The 21,606-nt window shown below is 43.1% G+C and overlaps 1 protein-coding gene across 3 annotated transcripts in view; it reads left to right on the top strand.

The window, feature by feature from the left end:
• MYLK3 (myosin light chain kinase 3) overlaps positions 1-21,606 on the top strand; it is a 31,894-nt gene that overhangs the window by 201 nt on the left and 10,087 nt on the right. Inside the window, exons 1-6 of one of the 3 annotated variants that reach the window (XM_059481681.1) lie at positions 11,871-12,479; positions 14,520-14,585; positions 15,533-15,623; positions 16,859-17,285; positions 19,299-19,852; positions 21,026-21,131. In XM_059481681.1, coding sequence (XP_059337664.1) covers positions 11,967-12,479; positions 14,520-14,585; positions 15,533-15,623; positions 16,859-17,285; positions 19,299-19,852; positions 21,026-21,131 — 1,757 coding nt within the window. In that variant the 5' untranslated portion in view covers positions 11,871-11,966. Of the gene's footprint in view, positions 1-11,870; positions 12,480-14,519; positions 14,586-15,532; positions 15,624-16,858; positions 17,286-19,298; positions 19,853-21,025; positions 21,132-21,606 lie in introns of those variants that run through there. The other 2 variants (XM_059481682.1, XM_059481683.1) reach the window with 2 other exon arrangements.

Here is a 21,606-nt window from a genome sequence, read left to right as displayed (position 1 = left end):
TTTCTGTGCCTTTTGTAACATGCTGTGTGTGTTTGACATTCTTGGCCAGCTTGTGCAGCCTGTTGGCTTGCAAAACACCTGCCAGCCTCAAGGAGGTGTTTCTGAAATGATGACTGCGAGCTTTGCCTTTGTAAATAAATTTACTTTTCATGGGAGCCTTGGCACATTCAAACTTTTGTTCTGACTGGAATATTTGTTGTATAGGATGGCACACTGACATTGAGATTATGTGGAGGTTGGTTGTTAGTGCTTTTTGCTTTGCTTGCCATAGGTCTGTGAGTTTTATATAGTGACTCTGTTGGGCAGGATGACCCTGAGGTGATTTCATGAGCAGCCAAGTTCTGCATGAGCCCATCTGACCTGTGGTAGAAGCAGTGCAATCACCTTGAGTGGTGGCACTCAGTGCCTCAGAGGGTGCTCTGGGGTCATCCTGGAAAGCTGTGAGATCAGAACCCCACAGTGCACAGGTCTGAGGAGCAAAGCAGAAGAGAGCTCTCCCCAGAGCTGGAGCCCTGATGGACAGAGCACAGACCCTGTGAGCACAGAGCTGTGGAGACACCACTGGTGAAGGGAGGATGGGAATCTGCTTTTCTACCTTTGTAAGCTACCCATTAAAACCCACTGTGCTTCAAGCTGCCTGTGAGCTTCAGTTTCAGTTGCTACCGTGGCAGAAAGTCTAGGAAAAGTATTTGTTTTCAGCAGCATGTTTGCATTTACCTACTTTTTGAGCTGCTGAAAAGAGTAGTAGCAGAAAATGTACTTAAGCAATTTTAAAAAGAATCCCATGGGCATACAATAATGTTCAAGAAATTAAAAAAATAATAATTGTAGGAGTTGCATTTTAATTGGAATGGATCAGATTATTGTGGGTTTTTTGAAACTGTTCTCTTTCAAAATTTTGAAGAAAGGATTTCCTCATGTATTTTGTTCAACAATAGCTGTAATGGCTTTTCTTTAACAGCCTGTATTCATAATCATCTTTGTTTTTTAAAGAGCCAATGGAATAAATGAACTAAATCAACAGCAATAAACTGAATTCTGGCTCAGTTGAAGAACGGACAAAATTTTTACTAAATTAAATAATTAGTATATTGTTCCAAAGCTTTAAATTCCTCTAATGTAACAACATGCAATGGATTTAATAGGCAAGAGTATGATGATTTTTTTTAAATCATATATTACATAAGAAACAGGCTCAGTTGACCAGACCCATTTCATATCCTAGTGACTGCATGTTTTGTTGTCTATTTATGGCAACGTAGCAGAAAAATGTTTTGGTCTGTTCATTTGAATATGCTGCTCATCTGTTGTTCTTGTTGAAGAGGTAATGATGTGTTTAAATTGTTCATTTTCAGCTTTTTGTTAAAGGTAATAAACAGCCTGAAATATGTGAGATTTTATCTTGCTTTTTTTCTGAAGGAGCGCAAATGAAAGATATTTTCAGGACTACAGAAGGTGGCCCTAGAACCATAAAAACAAAAGAGCTAGGTTTTTTTTGACTAGTCACGTCTTGGGGCAAATAAGTCAGTACTGCAGTTATCTGTCTCCATGGCATTCTGTGGCTTGGCTCTGTGCAGATCAGAGTTAGTGTTTTGCAATGAAGACTGTAATGAGATTCAGAATATCTTGTTTCTCTGTAATTGATCTGTTGGGTGACTGAATAATTCTTTCATATTCATTACTTCAATTTCCTTTTCTGTGAAATTAGTGATAATGGTGCTTCTCTTCTGGAAACACATTGAGGTCCACAGGTTAATGTTATCTTAGCTTTATTTTGATTTATTGGTTTTCCTTGTCCTCAGTGCACTAACAGTCAAAACCAACTTTGTTTTGGATGTCTCGCATTGGATTACATCATTCTGGCCAGTTTACCAAACTCATTATGTTTATCTCTTGGAAAATCATCCTTTGTTTTGTTCACAAAGCTAGTACTCAAATTCAGGGAGCATTGCAAAGGGAAGGATGCTTTTGGAGGCTGGGACTGGCAGAGAACACATAAGGATGAATAGTCTTGGACCACATGTGCAATTCTTAGTAAAGCTGGTGAGAACTGCTCTAATGTGTAAGTTTAATGTTAACCCTAGGGAGAGCTCTCTTTTCCCAGTGTCAGCCTGCAGGTCAGGTTTGAGCCTGTCCCAGCAGGATCTGGTGGGTGTGTGTAAGTTCTGAGGTCAGTGGTTGCAGGGGGAATCTGTTGTTTGTGTGTTTGTGGGCTGGAGCCTCCTGTGCAGTACCTGGGGTACTGTGCTGTGCCTGCTGCTCTCAAACCAGGGCTGGCTCGGCTGGCTGGGCTCTTGTGGAAGGACTCTAACCCCAGGCAGCTCTGCAACAGTGCCCTGCCTGTTCTTACAGATTGATTGGAAATCTGTTATTGCTCAGAGGTTCAGTGGAGGGGGGAGCTGGTGCTCAAGTAATAAGGTGAGGCATTTTTTCTCTGAAATTAATTGGACTCATAGGAGAGGCAGTGACAGGAGTGTTCTAATGTGTGCCTGAAGATCAAGGCACCTGTACTTCCTTCAGGCTTTTGCTTTCTGGAGCTGAACAGCTTTGATGTTCACCTAGATCAATCCTTTTAACCTTAGTGCTGCTGCTGTCTTTCTTCTGATTTGCTGGACCTGATTTATTTTTTATCCTCTTTTAGGACACAGCTACTTAATGAGATATTTGAAGTCACCTAGTAATTCCCATAAGTTAATCTTGATGCTCCTCTCCTCATTCATGTTTGTGATTGGGGGTAGGTGTCTCACTCTGTGGGGTTTTTCTGGAGGGCTAACATCTTACTGCTTTTGCTGCTCAGAGATATTTTTATGAGTTCTGTGTAGAGTTACTTAGAACTCTTCAGATGCTGTTGGTTCACATCCTGAGCTTCCTGTTCTTGCACTGCACAACAATTACCTTTAATTTCTTTAAGCAGTTGTCTCCTGTTTTGTGAGTTGGTGCTGGGACTGCAGAGCTGCAGATGGAGATCAGGCCTTGGCACCTGCAGTTCAGGCTCCTGCTTACCTGGGAGTCACTCTTCTCTCTCCCCAGCAGGGCAGCTCTGGGATGCAGGCTCTGGACAGTCCATGTACTGGAGGGCCCAAACAGCCCTCCTGATTCTTGGCAGGCTGTGTGCACACTGCTGTGGAGAGCTCACAGAGGCAGACAGACTGAAAGAAATGAATGGAATTGGTAAACCATTCTGAAGGATTGGGATTTTCAGAAAAATACATGATTGACAAATTTCTGAGCATCTCAATTGTTAACACTGTCTCCCCAGGCTTTGTGGGGGCTCAAGAGGAAGATATCATGTGCTCCAATTTCAATTTTGCACCATAGTGGTCTGCAGTCTAAATATATTCTATTGAGTATCCTTTCAGACAGTTCATATCCCAGAAACTAAAGTAGTAAACTATATATAGTCTGTGACATTACAAACCAGGTTTGTTTTCACCTTCTCCATGGCTGAATTGAGATAGCAGGAGCTAACAGGTCGTCCTGCTGTTGTCTTCTATATTTGTGCTCACCTTTCACTCTCTCATTGGTGTCCTTGTTTTGTTGTTCAGGCTTGAGCAGCCCATGTGCTTTCTGCTCACCTACCTTAGGCATATTTCTGATTTCAGGTGCTGAATACTTCCCTTCAGAGACCTGATTCCTTCCAGCACTGCCATTGCATGGTCACTGATATGGTCTGGGGCTGGGCAGAGTTGAAAAGAAATGCCTTTTTCTATCAATAACTCTGTTCTGGATGTTTTCTTGGTGGGTTCCTGTTCCCAGTTTCAGCTGAAGTCCCCAGGAAGTGGGGGAAGCTTCAGGGTTCTGGTTAATTCTCAGCACCCCTTTAGGAATCAGCACAGCTTGGTTTGCATCTCCCTTGACCTGTCTTGCTATAAAAAGAAAATAGAAAATTGCCACAGATTTGATAACTGACTGACCTTCTTGTTTCTTGTTCTTTATGCAGAATTATCAGGTTTAGGGCCAGAACACATTGTCACAAGCTACCAAATGTCTGTGGGTCACCCCACTGTGTGAGGCAGTTGTCACTTTGGCCAGGAGGGATGGCCTGTCTTGGCAAGGCAGGTAGGAAGCTGCCAGTCATTGCTGTGGGACACTGAGCTTGTTTTGGGGCACTTTTATCTGTTTTATGGTCAGTGCAGAATCCACTTTTCACTGGATTGATTTAGTTTACACAAATTTTATCAAAATTTTTCTGTTTCTCCTTTTGTGGTGGAACAAGAGCATGAGACCCCTGTATTTCAGCATTTTCAGGGATATTATGTAGGGACTCTTGCCAGCTGTAATTTGCTTACCTCTGCAGAACATGACAGCGGTATTTTTCAGCATCCAGCCTCATGTTTTAACTCCTCTCCTAATTTCTTGCACTGAAAAGGTCTTGATGCACTGTTACTGGATTTCTAGCTGGCACTGCCCTACTGCCCATTGGTGGCAAATACTCCTGGTATCAGCTAATATGAAATCCAGACCATTTATATCCTGGATCTTTTATCAGCACTGTTATTGCTTGCTTTCCTCTGAGTGATTTTGCCTCTGTGGTGCCAGGCCTTTGGGCTGTTTTTGTAGTCCAGCACTGATAATCAGTGTGTCTGTTTACACTACAGCTGTCTCTGCAATGCAGCTGGAGATTAATTTGTCACTGATCTAACAGCAGAATTCCAAAATCAATGATTTATTTGTTTTAATTCAGGAGCCTCCTGTGAGTGCAGAGAAATGTCTGTGTGGTTGAGGAAAATGAATGTTCTGGTGTCTGTTGACTGCTGATTTAAGATAGCAAGGAGGTTCAGAAGCAAAACTTCCTGAGTCCTGATAGAAGCCCTGCAGGGAAGCACTGGAGGGTATTTGCTGTTTTGGGAGTGGAAATGGCTGTACCAAATGTACTCTGGATTTCTGCTCTTACTAGATACTTGTGCTGAGATACTAACTCCAGATGGGAAGATGGATCTCTGTGCTCAATCATACCACTGAAGCCCTCATTCCAGGCTTCTCATTCACACCCAACTGTTCTTAAGCTATCTGCTTCAGAGAGATAAACTTTAAAAATTGTCTTCTCATTCCTTGTTGTTAATTGCCTTCTGCAATTCCACTGGCATGTGGTATAATGTTCCTTTAGGGAAGCTTTTCTGTAGGTTACATTCTTTTGTTTGTTTCCTGTATACTTCTTCCAACCTGATAAAAACCATTATATTAGCTGGAGATGTTTTTCACAGCTGAGATGGATGCAGCAATTTCTCTGCTTTTTGCCAAACATTGAAACATTCACCTCAAGGACAGCAAGGGGCTTCTATGTGAGCTTTGATTACTGAGAAGAGTTTGCAAAACCACCACTTTTTGTACATTCTCAATCTTTTTCAAAGCAGTTTGTGTTGAGACTGTTGGTTATTAAGCCTGAAGTGATGGTTATTCCTGTATTTGTGAATGATGTCAAAGCAAAATACCAGAGATCTAAATCAGCAGGTGAATATAGCACATAACAGACTTCATTATAGGACAGATAAGTATTTACTTGATCTAAAATTTTGTTAACATGGTGTTTTGGGTTTTAGTGAGGAATAGCAATATCAAAGAGTTTTTACTTAAAAAATCTCCTACTGTTAAATTCCTGCAAAGAGCATTATTAGCAAGCAGCAGTGAATGCAGTGCTTGGTGTTTGTTGTGCCACAGCTGGGAGCTGTCAGGTGGGAAGGTGGGTGAGAGAAAAAATCAGGGACTGAGACCCCAGCTTGCACAGACCTGACATGATGGCAGGAACTGTAAACTCCACTGGGAGGAGTTCCAAGGGTGTGTGGCAGTACCAAGGGATGCTGGAGTCCAGTTGGATGGTTTTGGAGGCTGCTTCTTGCAAGGCTGCCTGTGAACACTTCTGTCTCTTAATTCCAGTGCAGTCCAGCATGATTTGAGGTGCTTGTGTGTTTTACCTGTCACAGACCTAAACCACTGCAATGTAAAATTGTGCTGAGGTGGTCATACCTCAGTCAGTATCCAGGAAGGGGGCTGGAGGAGAGTTCTTGCATTTCAACCTTGTGAATGTAAGTGGAGAAGCAAAGAAAATAGTATCATGTGTTCTGACAATTGTCAGTCATGGTGGGGTGAAAGGTGGAGTTGGAAATGATGGTAACAAATTAACAAGTACAGCTCTGAGAGTGCATTTTTGTTGTATCTTTTCAGACTTGAATCTAAAAAGATCTTCTGAAGTAAGAAGAGAGCAGAAGTGCAGAAAGTGCAGTTAGGGGATTTCATCTTCTCAAACAAAAGCATGTTGCTGGCAAAGTAGAGGCTTTTCTGAGGGATTTGATTTGAAGCCAGTCAAATTTCAAGTCAGCAAGAACAATTGTACTGGTTTTAATGTGTTTTGGAGCAGCAACTCTGTATTATGTAAGTTTGTTTTTCAAAAAGTTGACTGTCTAGAAATAACCCTTTCTTATGCAACAGATCTGTTCCCTGTGTGTGTATCCTGAGAGCCCTATCTCATCACTTCAGTGAGGAGAGTTTGCCTTTACTGGTTTTATTCCTGTTGGCATTATTGCACAGCCAGGGTCACTCTCCTGTTGTGGCAATCCCAGTGACACAGAATTTCTTGTACCTGAGCAAACTGCATTGACAGTTTTTGCTTTGGCAGGTGTCAGGTGGGCCTCAGGGCTCTCTGCTGAGCTCCCAGTGGTACTGAGAGAGCATCCAGTAAGTAAGAGGCTTCTTGACTCTGAGGGAAGCTTTTGTGGCTGACCCTTAAAGTCTGCAGGCTTTATGAGGAACTGACTGCATTAGATATAAAACCACTGAAATTCAGGGGAAGCAGGAACAACATGACAACTTTGTTCAGTTTCCAGGGGAGAGGTCTTTGTTGGAGGGTGTGGAGGAGTGGGAGGGTGAATCCTTACCATCACACTGAGGAAACATTCTCAGTTACCACTCTTCTGCTCCATAGTTGCTTAAAAATAAAGTAAATTGAAAGGATGAAAATTTCAAGTAATGAGCTTTCTAATGTAGTTTCTGTGAGTAACAGACTTGGTGGTGAGGAATGAGCTCTGGGGTCAAGTGAGTGAATGTGCATAGACAGCAGGTGCCAGTTGGCATCCTGAGAGGCTGAGTAACCTGGTGGAAGGACTGTGGGCACATGGTAAACAGTGTTATCTAGAAATCTCATCACTTTGATGTAAATGAAATGTCATAATTGATCTGTTCAGCTCTGCTGTCAGCTGCCTGGCTGAGATGCATTACAATAGTGCACATGGTATCAGGTTCAGTAACCTATCCCTGGCTCTGCTGCTGCCTGCAGACATCCTTAGATTCAGTTGTCTGGAAAATAATGAAATGGAAGTGGGGAAGGAAGGCAGGACTTGCAAGGGTATTTCCTAATTGACTGTGCTAGCAGTTTTCTCTCATTCAATACTAGAAACCCCAAATTTCCATGGTGATTGTTGGGAGTACCTGCACCAGAGCCATGTTGTGACAGAGGCAATATTGAGTTGTTCTTGCCAGGGTCACCTGGGGATACCAACAGTGTTCCACAGATCTTTTTAGTGGGCAGGTGGATTTAACCAACAGGGCATGAGTGATGCATTAAATGTGGAGTTCTTGGCCTTCTAAAGCAGCTGTGGTCCAGTTCCCAGGGTGAGGATCTGGACTTTCCCCTGGTCCCAGCAGGAAAGCCAGCCATGGGCTGGGTGGATTTATCCAGGCTGATGGGCATATCTTGCCTTTGGAAGTTACTCCTCTGAATTAGAGCCACTGCCTCCTTTGTGTTTGCTGTTACTAGATTTGGTCTGTTGCTGCAGCATTACCCTGTGGATATAATAAATTTACCTTTTGTGCTGTTCATGAGAAACTAGGTTTAGTATTTCAAAAATTTACCCTAAAAAGGTTCAGTTACCCTTTCATTTGCTGGAGAGAAAAGTGGGAAATGTATGTTAATGAGCTGCAGCAATTAGATGTAGATTAAGTAGATTTTCATTACAACTTGAAAAAGCTGACATCTGGTTTCTAAATATGTAAAAGATATTTGTAAAAAAATTTACTTTTTTTCTTGCTTGAGCAGTGTTTATCAGATGTAGCCAGACTGCTTTGAGCTTATTTGCTTTGGTTTTCCCTTTTGTAATCTCCTGATTTTTTGCCACATTGCATTTTCCATCTCCTTGGAACTCTATTGCACTGCAAACTTTTCCCAAAGCCTTTAAGTTCTGTATTAACCTTTGGCTTTTTATAGGCCATATAAAAAGTTATTTTTTCACTTTCTTATGTATTATCAGCCATCTCCAGTTTTACAATGTTGTTGGAAGCAATGCAACAATCTAATGAGATGATCTGTTTGAGCAGCTGGTTTTAACCTCTGTGACATTTCTCATTTGGGGTATCAGTCTCTGCTGTCACTTCAGTACATGGTGTAGATTTTTTTTTTAAGATTTTGTTTTCTATTCACTTCATCTTTGAGGATTTTTTATTCCTTTGGATCAGACCTAGCAAGGAGGAATTGTAACTAAACTGCCATATGATAGGTTTTCTGTGTTGAATCTGAATTTTTCTCTTGTTTCGTGACATCTCTCTCCCAGCTGGGAATGTGTGTGAGAGGTGTGAGCCAAAGAGGAATAAACTCTTCTCCCCCTTGAGAATAGAAATCTCTGTGGCACCATTGCTTCAAGGTCACTTGTAGTTGTGTTTCTCCAGCATGTGTGTTCTTTTCTCTGCCTTCCTGAGATACCTGATACCTTGGAGGTGTTTTAAAGGGATCAGAAAAGTTCATTTCAGTCCAGCAGACAATGGAATCAAGGCAGTTGCCTGCACACTCCAGATCCCAATGCTCATTTTTTATTACCTGGAAGAAATGAGCAGGAACCCACAGGAGACCAATTGTTATCAGAAACTTTGTTCAGGTTACACCCAGACAATGATGGAGTTTGTGGGTCACCAGTTTGGGCAGTGACTGAACATAACTGTGCTCTCTGGCATTTGTTGTTCACACAGCACTCTGTAAATTTGGGGGCTGAAGATGAAGCACCCTGTGTTGTGGTATCTAAGTGCAAAATGTCCTTGTAAGCAACAGCTCTTCACAAAGCAAAAGTGACTTTGATAGGCTGTGGCACTTGTAACAATGTTTTTTGTGGTGTCAGGCATTTTAGGATTTTTCCCTTATTTTTGGTAACTATTGAAAGGCTTGGGACTAGCAATGGAAATAAATACTCTCTGCAGGCTGCTCAAGCAAGATCTGAACACTGGGCACTGAATCAATGTTCTGAACAACAATTGCCTGCTTTTGTAATTCAAAGCAAAAGGAATACAAGGGGTTTTGCCAGTATTTGAGCATATTATCATCCTGAAGGCAAGACAAACTCTTAGACTTGCCAGAGCCATTTTTTTCTGTTTGTGTGTTTGCCAGCAGTGCAAAAGGAGAGAGAGTAGAGGAGAAAATGAAAAGAATAAAGAACAGTTGACCTTAACTTTGTGACAGATGTTTAAAACTTTTTACTTTGGTCCAAATGAGGTTTCCTTCTCTGTCCTTCATCCCATCTGTAATTTTGCAGCTGCTTATGGTGACCCAGTTTGATGTAAGCAGTATAATAGGTTAAACATCTGTATCAGAGTAGGAGGCAGTTATGGCTGTATCTTCACTGTTCCTCAGACAACACTAGCAAGGAATGTTTGCTGCATATTTTTAGCAAAAATTCTCCATAGAGCATTCTTTCAAACATCTCTCAGTGCACTGTATGAGCAGTTGGGTGGTGAAATCTGTTCCATGTGGCTGGAATACACAGTGCATGTGGCTGAATCCAGAGGAGAAAGGGATGGGATTTTTTTTTTTTTTTTGAAGCCTCACTTTTTGCTTTACAAAGCATTTACCACAGTAAGTGAGGAGGATGAAATCAGCAGTTACAGGAATAATAACACTAGATAATAACAACTGGGCAGCAATCATGCTTTTTGCTCTCAGTTGTTAAGTAACTGAGAGCAGCTCAAGGTTTTGCAGGACTCCTGTTTGCCCCCAAGCACAGCCAGTTGTGTTCCTGGTTGTACCTGCATTGTTTCCTGGCCCTGTGCTGTGCCTGGAATAACACACTCTTGGTGGCAACTTGAGTTCTGTGAGTGCAGCTGGGGATGACTTTCTGTGGCTAAGCTTCCTTGTTGAAGTATCTCCTCTGAGTTGTCTGACTTTAAATACAACACTCTCACTCCCTTTGTTCTTGTTCCTAACAGGACAACATTCAACAGGTACTCTTGTTTAGTGAGTTATTTTGGTTGTTTTTATCTTTGTCATCAAGCATGTTTGTGGCTTTGAAAGAATTAATTCTTTGGAGGCATTTGGCTAAAAGCTCTTGATTCTTTAACTGCAGTAGTAGCGTTGCAAGGCATTTATTGCCCATGTCCTAAACCTTCAAGACAGAGCTGAATATTTTACTGTGTTGTATGTGATATCACAAAACTTACACCATTCTATTCCAGACCACTGGGAAAACCCTAGTGACTTTAAAATACCTTTTTGTTTAGAAGAAGTGACATGGCACAAAGTGCCAGGTTTTCTTCTCAAGTCATTGCTTGGTATTCAAACTCTTCTGTGAAGGTGATGAACAGTCCAAGGCTCACAGCTTTGGCTGTGTTTGGTAAAGGTGGTTATTTGCCTCTAAATGTCACAGAAACACCAGGTTGGCTATAATTACATGATGGCCTTGGTAGATGTAACACTTCTTTTAAAGTGTAAATAAAAATTCTCATCTTACAGAAGTGGCAAGGATCCAATATTGTCTTGAGAGGGGAATTTTAATGCTGCTACTACTCTGTGGGGGAAGGGTTTTAATGTCTAGAATGTTCTGTGTCATACAGGAAATTCACTTTTAAGAGTGACATTTTCTTTCCATGTACACTTTACAAGAAATGAGGAAGGGACTGGAGGCAGAGGGGTGCTGGGGATCCCAAAGGCTTTGTTGTGGTTCCATTGTTTCCCTTCCTGCTCAGCACTCAGCAGTGCAGAGGGACCCAGGAGAGCCAGACACAGTCGTGTGACAGGGTCACATCTGGCATGGGACAAACTGCTCTCTCTTGATGCCACAGTTCATCCTCTGTGGCAGAGAGCTGACTCCCCTTCTGTGTGCTGCTGTAAGGATACATTCATTAATGTTTCTAAAGCATTCAGAGCTGTGGCAGTGGAGCCTGTGCAGTGTGAAGTGACTTTTTCTGTTCTCTAGTGACTGTAATTTGTACAGTAAATATGCTGTGATTCAGAAGTGAAAAGCAAATCAATAACAAATCCTTTAAGATTTATGATTTAATAATTTAATTGCCAATAGTTAGACTAATTCTGCTGTGCCTTCGTTATGATTTCTTTTTCTTGGTTCATTTTTATAACCTGGGAGAAAGATTTAATTTTAGAAGTTTCAGTTGACAAAGACATGCTGGTGCTAGATATGTATTTCAGGTCATTGTCATTGTACTCTATTTTTAAATTCAAGTGCCAGCCAGCTGAAAGAGCACCCTGTGTCTATGCTGGGCGTTCTGCATCCGTGCTACAGAGCTGAATTCTTCCAAGCTTCAGCACAAGGCCGGCCAGTTCACTTTTATTTTTTCTTCTGTTTAATGAAGGGAAATGCTCTAGCACCTTTTCATTATCACAGAACTAAAACTGGTCATGAAAACAATCCCCCTCCCTCCAGAGGCCTGCCCAGGCATTGGCCATTGTTAAGATGCTTGCCTATCAACAGCCACTCGAGAAAGAATTTTAAATGGTTTTGTGACGTCAAGAAGGCACAAGAAAACACAGTCTGATGCCAAATTGCCTCCATCATTGAAAGCACCCAGTAAGAAATAGATAACACAGAAATAAATCTTTTGTGCAGTAGCTATCTCACGATATGCTCTAGCGACTCCAGTAAGTGAGCTTGTCTGGTGTAGGAATAGCTGAAGAAAATGAACTTTCAGAGCCTCATTTTCTAATTTATGATTAATGCAAAGGCAGCCTAATCTGTCAGACTTCCTGCTGTCTGGACACAATGTCTGTGGGGAGCTTGGACCTCGCGCAGGGACACGCCCTGACCAAGTCTCAGCCTCCAAAAGTGAACAGTTTGAGTACGGTGGACAAAAAACTCTATCTCTTGAATGAAAAGATGGACAGACTGCTGCATTTCCAAGAAGACCTGACAGGCAAACTGCAGCAAGTGGACAGAGGCATTGCTGCTGTAGGAAATGGCATTAACAAGCTCACAGTGTCCCAAGCAGCTCCTGGTGGCACAGCTGCAGTGCAGGAAGGCCCGAAGGAACCGGACAGCACTGCCCAGGCTGATGTGCATAGCATGTGCTCAGAAGTGTTGAATTTGATGAAAGCTGCCCAGCTAGATGCCTCCAAGCATAAGGAGAGGCTGGCAAAGATAGAGAAAAGGGTTGATACCCTGGATAAAGTTATTACATTTGTGGGAGAAGTATTAAAAAATTCTAAAGTAGTGGATTTTATTCTCAAAGGCATTGTGCCCTGGAAGAAGGGGAGCCTGCTGGAAATCCCTCTTGAGGTTGGTTTAGTTTTACTGTTCTTCATTTCACTTTATGACATAGCGGGGCTTTAGGCTCTCCTGGCAATCTCTTGCACAATGTTTAATTCAAGTTTTCCTTTCTGTACTGCTGGCACAGGTTACTGCTGGGACCTTTGAATTGCAAGGCTCTTAAGGCAGGGAGCGAGCTCAAAACAGTGTCTGAGGTTCCTGAAGGGTGCTGAGCAGTCCTGGAATGGCTGTGAGCAGGAGATTGCTACTGGAAAGGAAAACTCAGCTTCTACCAGTGCTGAAAGCTCAGCAATGTCACCCAAATTAGTGACTGAATTGAGGCCCCAGTGAAAAGTACATACTAGAAGCTTTTGGGTTTTTAGAGACAAGCTTCTATTTCCTTGTTCGTTCACAAATTCTGAACACAGCACCCACTCTTGAGACCTGTGCTGATTTGTAGTCATGTTACTGTGCAGATTTACACATCCTTAGAGATCTTAGTTGTCTTTAGCTATATTTCTGTGATGCAGCCGTGACTTCATCAGCTCCATTGACATCATTCACTCCTGCAATCAAGTAGTTCTTGTGTTTGCAAGTTCCCAGACATCAGTTCCCAAGCATTTTTTAATTATTGAGGACAGTGGGTGAGGAACAGGCAAGAGCAGTACTTAGCTGATACGGTGTTTGAAAATAGATCAGCCTTGTTTTTTAACAGTTGCAGGCATCTGGAATTAGTTCTAGGTAATGGGAGTTTCCAGTTTTCACTGTGGCTTCTACCCCACCATGGGAATGAAAGAGAGGAAAACTGTGAGGGCTGGAATATGTTTATTCATTCCAGATCTGCATGTATGTGGAGATGTTATTACAGTAAGAGAATTTATCTCAAATGACAATGTCCATTGATATCTAATTAAAATATTTTTCACCAAAGCTGTAAAATCCTTTGATGAGGAAGTACATCTAACCCTTTAGAAGAACAGGGCAGTGTTTGATGGCAATGTATCTTTCCAAGCTTTCAGTGCTCTCCTGGTCTCCCTTTTTAAGTGCCAGAGGCTGATAAGTGAGCCAGCCTGTTAGGAGACAGGAGAATTTATAAAGTGCTTCCATTAGTGTTGAGAACAATAAATCATGCATTAGTTATCAACCTTAAATCGGGATAGAGATAAAGTTCAGTTCCAGCAGTTTCAGCTTCAGTTCTACAGGTTTTTTGAGAAATGGCAAGTCTGATGTTTTGGGTAAAGCTGTGTTATTACAGTCACTACAAAATGCCTGGAGACAGATACTGTCCTTTGGTTCATTTTGTGGCTAGTCAGGTGCAGATTGAGGTGGAATGACCTGCTGGTGACAGCCTGGTGGACTGGGAGGGGCTGGAGGTCTGTGTCCCAGGCTCCAAGCTGTGCCTTGGCTGGAGAACAGTCAGGGTGTAGTGGGTGAGCACCTCTATGGCAAACTCCTGTTTTGCAGTATGACCATCATTCTCCTCCTTCTTTGTTTCTGGTCATGAACACTTTTTGAAATTGGAGCATGAGGTCAGTTATAAAACCTTAAGTCCATCCTTTGATCCCAGACTGCTGAGTGATATCTGAACTGTCTCGAGTTAGTGAGGCTGTGGTGAACGTGACCTGGCTGGGAACTGTGCAGAGAGCACAGGTGAACAAATTACCTTGTGCTGAGCCATGTGCTAACTTGGGGCTGCATTTTGCAGCCTGTTCTGTGACAGCAGCACAGACCTGTCCAAAGAGCTGCACAGTTGCAGGGGGAGCACAGAAAAATAACTTGTTGCCTGATTGTTCCTGTTTTGCAGCCTTTGCTGTTTGTCCCAGGGCTCTGCTTATCGGGCTGGGCTGGGAGTAGGGAGGTCCTGTTTGCATTTCTGGGTGAAGCTGTTTGTGACAACATTCCAGGCATGCCTTGGGAATGCTTGTGGAAGAAGTTTTGTGGGGTTGGAGTCAACAAAAGGCTATGAATTGAGCTTCCTAGGTTCCAAACCTCTAACTTCTTACTTAAAAACCAGAAAAAAAAAGCACCAGCATTAAACTGTCACTTACCGAAGGCTTTCTTTGCATGTAGGATTGTGCCAGAATAATGTTCACCCTGGTCATTGTTGCAGGTTTGCTTAGAGCTGTAATAAAAAGGGTAATGATTTTTTCCTACTTTTGCTCTTTGGGTGTTTTGGTTTTTTTGGAATGGGAGGTGGGGAGGCTCTGTTCAGTCTGAGGGTTGGTGCATGAAATCCTTAACTGCTTTTACTAACAGGTGAAGGGCTGATGTGCAGCTGTAATCAGTTACCTGCAGAAATACTTTGTGTTGCTTATTTGCTTGTACAAATCAGGATAGGAGGCTAGATCATCACTAGATTTTTAACTGTATGTCAACCACAGGAAATATTATGTCTTTCCCTAATTTTGCTTTTTGCTACACAGAAGTCAGCTGTAATTTGGTTTCACATGTATTGCTGTCTGAGGTCTTTAGTGGTCCTGTTACAAAATATCCCTCCTCTCAAATTAATTGGGGGGAAAACACTGCTTAAAGATAAAAATCTGCTTCTGTTTTTAATCATTGTAAAGGTGACATGTGAAATATCAAGTGCATACACAAGAGTTGATCTAAAGCTAGATGTTCTTTTTTGGTACCACCTCTTATCAGGTCAAATAATGGAATTTTTGGGTACCTTGAGACAAATATGTTTTGACAAATGTATTCAGAAACATTACTTTTCATTCTGTCACCAGCCAAAAAGCAACAGAAATACAGCATCATTTCTTTTTCTACTGTCTCATGTTTCATATGTCATACTTTTTAATCAGTGTGAGTAGATGACAGGAGGCAAAAACCCTGACAGTGAAAATTTTGGAAAGCAGTGAGCTAATGTATAAATCTGTTATGGTGTTTTAAAAGTCTCTCCCTGCAAAGGCAGGGAGAGACTGGAGGAAGGAAGTAAACAGAGCACTGACTAATAATTCACAAGAGGTGTAACTCTCCATTTTTTCAGAGTCTGAATGCCTCCATAGCTGCAGGAACCTCGTGGGAAATAGACACTCTTGGCTGTAACTGTAATTTCTGTGTTCCCCTGTCATTTTTAGGCCAAGGATAAGTCTGAGGAGAGTGGTGCAAAGCCTAAGCATGTGCTTAGTAGCAGAGGAACCCAGACTGAAAGCAAGAAGCCTCTGGAAGGTATGTATCACTCCAGGCATGCTGCAAGCTTTGACTCCAGAATGTGCAGCAGACAAACTGGAAATTGATAGCCTGCTATTTCCCACTACCTGAATTACTCAGATGTAACTGAGTAACTTTGCCCCTCAGTACTGGGAGAATGGAATTGTTCTCACCACCTTCACAAGATGATTTATCCCTAGGATCAAGCACCACAAAAAGCTAGAAGATACAGAAATTAAAAGGAGCACTTTTGTTTAGCTGAAGAGCTGGGGTTTTTTGAGTTGGGTTTCAGTGAACTGAAATCAGAGAGCAGAGCTTGTTTGGAGATACTGTGAAGATAGTGGCCCTATACATAGCAAACCCAACAAGTTCTTTTCCATTAATATCTCTGGAGCAGCCCTCCCTCTTCCCCCTCTCTGAAAAAGGGATGTGTTGACACTAGAATATCTTTTTTTTGATCAGCAAGTTTCCCTGATGTGTCAGGGCCAGATTCCTATTTAGGGTGCATCTGTCAGGGCACTGCCCTGTTGCATCCACTGTCAATGCCTGTGGAGCTGCAGCAGGGGTGAAGGTGATGTTGAGCAGGCCCTGTCATGCTGCTGTCTTCACAAATTGTCACTGAATCCTTATGGGCAGTCCCCTTTTTAGCTTCATGGCTTTGGAAGTGACAAAAACAAAGCAAATGGTCACAATTCTGACCCAAAAGCTGCACAGAGTTGTGAGCAAACCTTGCTTGCTGGTGATCTGGGCATGCTGAATGTTAATAATCACAGCCATTGTCATGGGAAGGTGATGGAGAACCTTTTAATGGAGAACATTTTGTGCAGACTGCAAGTAGGCTCTGTCTCATGCCTCAGTGTCCCTTGCAGTCCTGCTGGGTTTGTCCCTACTCCCCTAACTGGGGAGAGGGGTGTGGATCAAGAGGGTCCTGCAGGATCTGCAGTGCCTTAAACTACCTGTTATATTTGCCCACAAAGTGATTTCAGGTTTTAGATGCAATGAACTTGAGCCTTGCAGCTTTTTTGTTTGCTTTAAGGAATCCAAGTCCAGCAGGTGAATCTCTGGTTTTAAGCCATGAGCATGAGTAGTATCTCCAGCCTGATGGTGTAAGGATTTTAAACCTTCTGGGAGATTTATGCTATCTTTTCAAGTGTAACTCTGCAGGTTATTTTGAGAGGTGTGTTGCTTTATTCCTCCTCTGTTTCGCCATGACTTTTGCCAAGGATAGTTTATTAATGGATTCTTTTATTCAGAGACAAAAAATGTGAAAAAGCTGGATGAAAACAAGGGAGCATGTGAGAAGGTGACCATTTCCAGTGCTGTAGCCCACAAAGCTGACTCCAAACCCCAGCTCAAAGACAGGACAGCCCAGCAGCAAGGGGCAGAAGGTGCTGGCAAAACACAGAGCTCCAAGAGCTGTCCACAGCAAAAGGACATCGATGTCAAAGCTGTGAATCAACACAATGGTCTTCCCTTCGTACATCAAGATCCTGCAGGCAACCAGAGTGCTCCTGCTGAAGGCCAGAAGGGGGACAGAGCCCCAGGCCCTGGTGAGTGCCACAGGCAGCTCGTTCACCAGAAGCCTGGCAAGAATGAAAGCAAAGCTGCAGCGTCCCGGGAGGCTGCGCCCTCCACGTCCAGGGCCATATCTGACACAGGCTGTGAAGTGACACACACCAGGTAATGGCCTTGCTGGTGGCTTTCTGGGGGACCTGGAACCTTTCCATGGGTTACAAGGGAGAAAAGGAAAGCCAGGCCATTAAAGGAGGCAGCTCCTGTGTGGTGGGAGAGGAGGAGAGACCCTACAAGGGTTAAGGCAGAAGGCTCAGGGGGCCCTGGGTGAAGTTCTGTGCAGCCCAGGGCTCAGGTGGGACAGAGGGGTTTGAGGTGGCAGCACTGACACAGAAAGGTGACCACCACAGAGGAGCTCAGGTAGTTATAAACCACTCACTCCTTCCCAGCTCCTTGGTTTCTATAGCCATGGGGGTGAAAGGAATTTGAGATATTTATTAGTGTATGACGAAACCAAAGAATTTGTGTTTGTTCTCCTCAATGTTTTCAGTGTTTTGGTCACCTAAAGATTGTTCATTTATTCATCTCTATCAGGCTAATATTTTCCTCATATAGGTGTGTCCATTTTCCTTTGGCTTATTTATCTGGGATTTTATTTTAATCCCTTTTATTTAAAATTTTAAAAGCCCACATGACAAAAACCAACAAAACCCCACAACCAAAAGGCCCCTCCAACTAAACCCCAACAAATGGAACTTCTGTGGCAGATTTTAACTGCCAGTGCCCCTCTAGGTGGGTGGGTGGGTGGCTGTAAAGTGGTTTATATGTGTGTGTGGGGGTGACAGACACTCGTCCATACACACCCACAAATGTATGTATGACTTTGGATGGGGAATTTCTCCATTGTTCCTGGGTCCAAATGTGGTGTCTGAGCCCCAGGTTTGGTTTGGGGATGAGGGAGGCCAGCAGGCAAGAGGAAGGCAGAACCCCAGGGGCAGCTGCAGCCCAGCATTGTCATGGTTTGGAGTGAGAAGTCACATGAGGGTGGTAAACACCTCTCTGAAATGGATGCAGCTCTAATGAAGTTTGTAAGCCCACACAGAGGCATCAGAGGAACATTGTGTTCCCCTGCCTGGAGAAGTGCCCAAGAGTCCCACTGAGCTCAGGCTTGTCTAGATAGCAGAGGAAGTGTTTGCTCAGAGCTGCCTTCAGCTGCTCTCCCAGCTCACACCACAGCAGCACCAGGGTGTTAAAGGTGCAGAAAATCAGACATTTCACACTCTTGTTTTAAGAAAGCAGCAACATTTTCTTTTAGAACATCTTTTGTAATGAGGTTGCTCCAGTGGAAGAGGCAATTACCTTTGTGAAAATGAGGTCTGTTCTCTCCCAGACATCAGAAGCTGGCTTCATTTGCCATTGTATAAAATCTCCTTTATAACTTCACAAGTTTCAATTCAGCCTTGGTCAAATCAGACTGCTCATGACAGTTGGAGATGTAACAGTTGACTCAAACATTATCACTCAAATGTCTGATGGAGTTTAGGAGCACAGAGAATTGGTTCTGACCTGTACTCTTTTTAGGCAACACAAGAGGGAAAAAATCATTAAACTTTTCTAGTAGTTAAAATGCCAAGGAAAATAGTATTGCTGGAGTAAGAGAGTTTATCAAAACTAGATTTTTAAGAGAAGGCTGTGGAAAGAATGCTATCCCATCAGAAGACCAAACCCAGATGGCTGAGTGTGCAGGTCAGCCAGCTGGAAGAGGACACAAGCCATCAGATTTGTAGAGCCATGTGAGCAGGCAGCCATTTAGCTAACCAGCCTGTAAGTTGTGCAGGCAATCACTATCTGAGTGGTGTTTTGTTAGACCAACTGTAATAATTGCAAAAAGTGAGTAAGTTTTCAAATGTGGGATTAACTCTTTGCAGGGTGAGACATTTTGTTCAGCTGAAGGGCAGACATGTAGAGAGAGGAGGACACAGAGAAGGAGCCAGCATGATTTTTGGTGCTCTCCCCTTAGTGTTTGTGGGTCATTCCCAGCAGGATTGGTACAGTTAGGTTTTATCCATACTATAGAAATGTATGGGTTTGGAAATGCACAGATTTTTCTTCCCCCACAAAGTTACAAAAACCAGGCTGGCCACCTGCATCAATATCAAATGTCTCCTGTTTGCTCTGCAGGATATCCATCAGTGTACATATGACTGACATGAAAGAAAAGATTGAGATGGCCAAGGAGGGAAATGTAAGTGACAGCAGAGGTAAAAGTTCCAAAGTGAAATCCACACCAGCAGACTTGAAAGGAGTCAAACAGCAGCCTGACAAATTAAAACTTCAACAGATTGCTAAAAACATCAGCCCCAAGCCAGATTCAGAAGTTAAAGGGGACAATAAGCAAAATGAACTTGCACCTCAAACAGGGAAGCAAAAGCCATTCCTGAGCAAGCCCAAACCAGGTGAAAAAGCTGAAGAGAAATCAGAATTAAAATGTGAGCCCATAACCTCACCGAATACCTCTGCAAAGGAGCCTGTGAAAGATGCAGGGGTAAAAGTAAAAATCCATCAAGAAACAGCAAAAGCAGAAAAATGCCCAGCAGACACCAAGTCTGAGAGGAGGGGATCTGAGACTGCAGGGGGAAGCAGACATGATGCTCAGCAGGGTACAGGAGAGGCACCAGAGAAAACCAAGTCTCTGGCAGCTGGCAGAGCTCTTCCAGTTCAAGGAGAAATCATTGGTAAGTTGCTCACAGCTACTCTTGAAACTTGTACATTGAGGATTTTTGCTATTCCTGCCTGTTGTACAGACAGCAAGAGCAGGAGCAGTGCTCAGTGGAACACCCATGTCTTACACTTCAAGGGCTTTTTGCATTGGGTACCTTTGACTATGTGAATAACAATTCACAGATTCTTTTAATAGTAACTTTTTTTTTAAAGTGTGCTTTGGAAAAAAAATAATTTCAAATAAAATAGCATGAAGTGTATGTGTGATGAGAAGTACAAGAATTTTGAAAAACTCAATTTTCTTTAGATGCAGCATTTCTTCCTTCAGATAGAGGGTGCAAACCAAGCACACTTCAGCAGCTGTGGAGATCCAGAGCACAGAAAGTACTGCAGGAAATGTTTCTTGTTGTGGCCTGTTGTGTTATTGGCCAGAATCTCTGGGTTCCTGAGGGAACACTTGGTTGCTTTGTCTCAGGGAATGCTCTCTCCTGGCAGCACGTGTGTGTGTATGTTCCAGAGTGTACAGACATGGGCAGATGACCTGACTGCTCTGGTTTTCTGAGCAGGGGCTAGAGATGAGTTGAATACATGTTAAATTGCAGCCTGAAATACCTGGAGATTAATTATAAAATTGCTTTCAATGGGGGACATAAAAAATGGGTTTAATGAAGCTTTACCCTAGAAAACCTTGGACATTAAGTGATCACAGTTAACTAATTTAGCTTACCACAAACAGACTAAACGTAGTGTTTGTAATGCTAATATAATTGCACCTTTAATTTGGAAACTGCAAGATTCTTGCTGCTAAGAGGAACCCCATGATTTTATCAATCACTGTCCTCATTCCTCAGTGCTGTGTATTTTTGCTGGTTTTTCTGGCTGTCATGTAACAATTTAAAGATAAGTGTAATTTGTTTCAAACTTTCAGGTAGTATTTTCTGGTGGCCCTTCCTGTTAATGCATAAACTAAAATGTTGGTCTCCTGAAGGTGTCCAGTGTGTTAAGAAAACAGAGTGGAGGTTCAGGAGGTGGGATGCTGATCTCAGCTCTGGGACTGTGATCCTTGTCTGTACAAGGGATTTAGCAGCGAAAGCCCCTCACAGCCGTGGGGTGCAATCCCTGGTGTGAGGAGGTGGAGCAGGGCAGTGGGAGTGCAGCAGTGTCAGAGCAGCCTGTGTCCCCTGCAGATGACAGCCCCTCTCCTCCAGCCCCGTTCGAGCACCGCGTCGTGAGCGTCCGGCAAGCCGAGGTGACCGCCAGCTACTCCGTGTGCCGGCACCAGGTGCTGGGGGGGTAAGTGTGCCTGTCCCCGTGCTCTGGGGGCCCTGCAGCTGCCCCCAGGGGCTGGGTGGGAGGGACACACCAGCTCTCTGCAGCCACAGGGGGTCGGTTCATCCTGGAGCCCTTTGGGTGGTCACAGCTGCTCCTGCATCAAGGATGTCCCTTAGATGGATGGTTTCTGCCCCAGTCCCATGTTCATGTGCCTCACTGCCATCCTGGTGACTGTTTTTTTCATTTGTTTTAATAATCCTGGCCTCAGTGTTGTGGGAAGAACCTGTACCCTTAAGGCAGACAGATTCAGAACATTTGAAAGTCAACAAAGCCCATTAGGCCAGGCAGCTTCCAATTTTTTTTTCTGTGCTGAGCTGCACATTAAAGAAAACTAAGGAAGAGTTATAATTATTTTGACCTTATGTTTAGTTTTCACTCATAGGAAGTCTGCAGCTGCTTCAGCTTTTGTATTCCTGTATCCTTACTTATGTGACAA

Source organism: Ammospiza nelsoni, chromosome 13 (assembly GCF_027579445.1).
Source record: "Ammospiza nelsoni isolate bAmmNel1 chromosome 13, bAmmNel1.pri, whole genome shotgun sequence".
NCBI classification, from domain to species: Eukaryota; Metazoa; Chordata; class Aves; order Passeriformes; family Passerellidae; genus Ammospiza; species Ammospiza nelsoni.
Note: the sequence above shows the minus strand (reverse complement) of the source record. Positions and strands in the feature narration are given on the sequence as shown.